Source organism: Propithecus coquereli, unplaced genomic scaffold (assembly GCF_000956105.1).
Source record: "Propithecus coquereli isolate 6110/MARCELLA unplaced genomic scaffold, Pcoq_1.0 Scaffold861, whole genome shotgun sequence".
Lineage (NCBI taxonomy): Eukaryota > Metazoa > Chordata > Mammalia > Primates > Indriidae > Propithecus > Propithecus coquereli.
In genome coordinates, this window is record NW_012154852.1 from 185,363 (window position 1) to 190,376 (window position 5,014).

A 5,014-nucleotide genomic window follows, 5' to 3' on the forward strand; every position below is an offset into this window, starting at 1 on the left:
GCTTTTCTTTTTTTTTTTTTTGAGACAGAGTCTCGCTTTTGTTGCCTGGGCTAGAGTGAGTGCCGTGGCATCAGCCTGGCTCACAGCAACCTCAAACTCCTGGGCTCAAGCGATCCTCCTGCCTCAGCCTCCCGAGTAGCTGGGACTACAGGCATGTGCCACCATGCCCGGCTAATTTTTTCTATGTAATTTTAGTTGTCCAATTAATTTCTTTCTAATTTTAGTAGAGACGGGGTCTCGCTCTTGCTCAGGCTGGTCTCGAACTCCTGACCTTGAGTGATCCACCGGCCTCAGCCTTCCCAGAGTGCTAGGATTACAGGAGTGAGCCACCGCGCCCGGTGTAATGTTGCCTTTATAGGGCAACACTTCTTATTAAGGCCTTGGTCCAAACGACTGTAACCTTGTATGTTATTAGCGCAGGCTTTTGTAGTGTGACACTCACAACCTGTGACGCCAACCACGAAAGGAGACGAACTAGGATTCTGTTGTGTTTACACTACACTGAAGCCTCCTATCTACAATTCTCACCGTATCTCGAGAACACTCCTGCGAAAGCGAAGTATCCAGGACATCTCCGTTTTACTGATGGATAAGCTGAGGCACAAAGTACTTGGGCTTAAGAACTTAGAAGTTTCTGGAAGCAGAGCCCCTTGTGCCATCAGTGCATTTTCCCACCTGGACTGCTGGTCCCCAGTCTCTTTAGGTCACGGACTCTGGCCAACACCCCAACACCAGGCAAGGCCCCGAGCTGATCCCAGGGCGCCAAAGCGCAGAGCTCAGCAACTCGCCGTTCGGGGGAGTCCAGGTGTTTCTCCCCCCCAAAAACAACCCGCCAGGGAACCCGCCTCCCCCGCCCCGCACGCAGGAGGGCGCATCACCCCGGCACCTGTGCTGGCTGCGGCACTTTCCAACCGGGAGCCGGTGAACTGGGAAGAGCTGAGTCTGGTCCCTGGTACCTCTTGCCTCCTCACGTTTCCACGAGGAGTAATCAACCCCGCCACAGCCCTGCTGTGCTCACAGTCCCACAACGGGAGGCCCGTGTCCCCAGCAGGGCTGCGTGGGGGGCAGACAGCGGGCTCGATGCTGGGCAGGGACCGCAGCGCTTGGTTCCGACTGCTCCGCCAAAGCGCACACGGCAGCGCGGACCACGCGGACCGACGACGCTGCCGTAGCGAGCTCAGGATGCAAAGCAGTTATCTCCTTGAGACGACAGCGTGTGAGAAGCATCTGTGATAACCGCCCCCAACCTCAACATTCAGGTTTGAGTACAGAACTACCAGAAGTAAGAAAAAGTAGGAGAAAACAGAGAAAAAGGTAAACGAAGAAGAAAAAATCTTCCCTTAGGAATTTTTCTCAATGCTAAAGCCCAGGAGAGGCCTGGGACACCACCTGTGACCGGCAGTGTGCCTCCCTGGCGTCAGAGACACTGGGCGGTGGGGCTGAGGCCACCTGCAGGACACGGCAGCCTCTGTCCCTTTCAGACGACGGGGAACTGGGTACGCGTCGGCCACCTCGCCATGCTGTGTTAGCTGACGACGTCAACACCTGCGGTCAAGCTCGTCACCATTCAGAAGCTGTGGTCCTTCTAGAGCAGGATGGACCTGATCACAGTGATTTGGGGCAGGACTCCAACACAATCTTGGGGAAAAAAACATTTAATGCAAATATTCAGCCATAAGAACATACGAATAAATAAATAAGCTCAGAACAGTTGTGGAAAAACCACACGTAAGTTTAACTGCCAATTTCTGTTCAGTTCCAGACATTCCGTCTCCAAAATGTCGATAATAAAATATACAAACTAAGAAGATATAGAACATTCAACATAAAACAACCTATAATAAAAATAAAGCCAAAGACAAACCCTAATTATTTTATTTCTGTATATCAAGACTACAAATAGCATTTAAAGACATAATTTGTTACTCGAATTCAGAAATTATACATTTCGTTTTGATAATGGTCATTGTCTTAAAAGTGTCATCCGGTTCCCCACATTTAGGAGCGTATTGCTAAGGACGGTCGGTCGAGCACGGCGGCCCGAGCCCAGAGCGGAGCGATGAGCAGCGTGCAGACCCCGCGGCGCCGGCACACGGCCACTCTGCTCCCACGGCCAAGGCTCCGAAACATTTTCTGCTTTTAGAGACTAGAGTCACCCGGCGACAAGCCAGGTCTTGATAAAGTGCCTCATTACAAGAATCACCGAACGCTCCTCCGCCCCGACGTGCACCAGGGACTGTCCCATCTTCTCGTCAAAGCAGCACCAGGAGCGGAGGCTGCGGAGCACGGCGAGTCGCCCCGAGATCTCCAGGAAGACTGGCGGTGCGGCCGGGGAGGAGGGAGAGGGCGTGATGGGAAGACCTGGCCCCGGCAGGCCCTGGGACAAAGATGCAGCCGCCACTTTGGTTCCAACGACTTTAATGGACGCTACGGCGTCTGTCCTCCCACAAGTCACTGCGTACTGTGGGTGACACGACGTCGCAGGAGCTGGGCCGACCCTCCTCCTCTACCTCCCCCGAACGCTCTCCAGGCACAAAGCTGAGAAAGAAACATAACAGTGAGTGAAGCCCCCCTTACGCCCACAGACAGTGACCCCCGAGCCCTCGGGACGCAGGTCCGTGGTGCACTGGGAATAGCACTGCTGGCCTCGCGTCGGGGATGCGGCTTAGAAAGCGCAAATGAAATGTTACCATCGTCATTGTTTTCCAAACCTACCACTTTGGGAAAAGGCAGCAGAAAAAAGAAATGCCTTTAGTTTTAACAATCAGGCTTGTAAACAATCCAACCCCAGGAGACGCAGCGGCCCCTGGCCGTCGCCATCTCAGCCCGACCCTGTGTCTCTGCCGCCCGCGCGGCCCGGGCGGCGCCGATCTCACCCGCAAAGCCAAAGCTTCATCTTTGGTTATTTCACTGAGTTGCCACTAGTCTAAAAACTGTGCTCTTCTTGGCAAAACTACTAAATTAGCCACATGGCACATAACATTTATTATTTTAAGTTATTGGAAAAGCAATGTCCATCTGAATAAGTGACCACACTGTAATAAAAATCATTTAAAGAACAGAGGGAGGAATGCCGGGAAGGCGCTCGGGAGAGCCGCGGGCGTGCAGCCCGTGCGTCCTCGCGGGTCTGGCGGGCGCGCTGGCGGGGGCGGCACGGGCTTCTCTGCAGAGGGTCAGATCCCAGCTCAGCTGCAGCTCAGCTCAGCTCGAAGCCAGCAGCACACTCGATAGCATACAGAAGTTTGCTTCGCAGAAGCGTCTCGTCGTAGAACTCGGGGAGCTTCAGCAGGTTCATGCAGGTGCTGGCTGTGGGGAGCCGCTCGAGGTCAGAGCCGCCGTTGTGGATGCAGAACGCAGGGTACAGCTCCTGGAAAACAGCCCACGGCACGTACAGGAAGCAGCTTTGACAAACACCGTTTTATAAGAATTGTAAAAAGCACACACACTTCGCTTGCTTTGATCAGTAAAAAGTTACTGCTGCAGTCGTTTTCCCAAAACCACATTTGCTTTTTAAAAAATTACACTGACAACTTAGCTCTGAATTACATCAAATACTGTGTGCTCACTTCTTCAAGTGAACCCCATTTTTGTAGATTTCACTTACGAACTATGTATATGAACCAACAAAAAACAAAACAAATCTAATCACAATGGGAGGAAAAAGCAATCTCTAGCCATCGAAAGCAAAATGAAATAAACGAATCTATTTATCAGTGGCTTAGTCATATAGCAACTATTTGAAGTGTATTAGAATCACAAAAAAATCTTAAACTGTTTTCAGAAATGCTGTCATAATAAATGACTGGTATTGCTGTTCTAAATCCACAAAGTATTATATATGACCTTTATACAACTAAATGTCATAAAACTACAATTTATAGGATCCTCTAACTTACTGGATCAAGCAAATGAGCTAACAGGAATCAAGATTACCTCTGGTAAAAAAAAAAAAAGGGCCCTAATATAAAGGCAAAGAAATAAAACTGTATCAACCTAAATCTAAATAGAAAACATCAGTTTGAACTCGTGATCAACTCTTCTCTTTTCTCTGTCCACTGGAAAGGCCCGGAAACAACGGCGGCAACGACCAGAGCCCGTTTCCAGACGTCGGTTCCCTCAGTCCCCTCTCTCAGCGAAAGGAAGGAACCGGGGCTCCTCGGGAAAACCTCTGAGCCCTGTGTGGGCCGGGACACGTGCTAACGTCTCATCGGACCCAAACCACCCGAGCGGGTTAAAAGTCTCCAGAGAACACCGGATGGAAACCCCTGCCCAAAGACGTGGCAATCAGAACATGAAAAAGAGCAACTGCAGTGGACTGAAACACACCAAATGTGAAAGCCCGTGACTTCGCAAGGACAACGGAGGAAACACAACTCACTGGTTGCCTTTGGAAGATGCTAGTTAATCCACTCATGATTCTGAAAACTGGTAAATAAAAACAATCAAGATGTATTCTAGCCTTCCTGTAAAAACTATTCCTCAGGGTAACCAAATGGTTGATGAGAAAAAATAACGTTTTCCTTTATAGAAAATTTCAGCTAATAAATGATAAAACGATATAACTGGAATATGGCTGTTTTATAGCCACACGTAAAGAGTGGATGCAGGCCGTGGTGCTGACCGACTGCCAAACCCAGGGGTGCAGGGGCGATGAGGACCAAGCCCAGCACTGGTCTGGCACACTCATCTGAGGAACTGAGACCCACGTTACATCATCTGTGCAATGTGGCTGCCAAAGAAGAAAAATTCAAATTTTTTTTTTTAATGTCAGCAAATTATGGGTGTACAGATGTTTGCGTTATGTGTGTTGCCCTTGGTTCCCCCCCGAAAAATCCAAATTTAGAATCTGATGAGATTCTATCAATTTATAAGATATACAAAGAAGCAACCCAGTTCTTCCATTAACTAAATTACAAGGCAAAACACAGGGAGGCGGAGCACCCACAGAGATGGAAGACACACACTCACAACCGTGTACAACACGTGTACAAGCCCGTTGTACCTGAATCTGAGA

The 5,014-nt window shown here is 49.7% G+C and overlaps 1 protein-coding gene across 1 annotated transcript in view; it reads right to left on the reverse strand.

The window, feature by feature from the left end:
- Positions 1-1,906: 1,906 nt before the first annotated feature.
- The window catches only part of LOC105826204 (ubiquitin-protein ligase E3C), an 86,238-nt gene continuing 83,130 nt past the window's right edge, over positions 1,907-5,014 (reverse strand). The window contains exon 13 of the mRNA XM_012664138.1: positions 1,907-3,367. Coding sequence (XP_012519592.1) covers positions 3,197-3,367 — 171 coding nt within the window. The 3' untranslated portion in view covers positions 1,907-3,196. The remainder of the gene's footprint in view (positions 3,368-5,014) is intronic.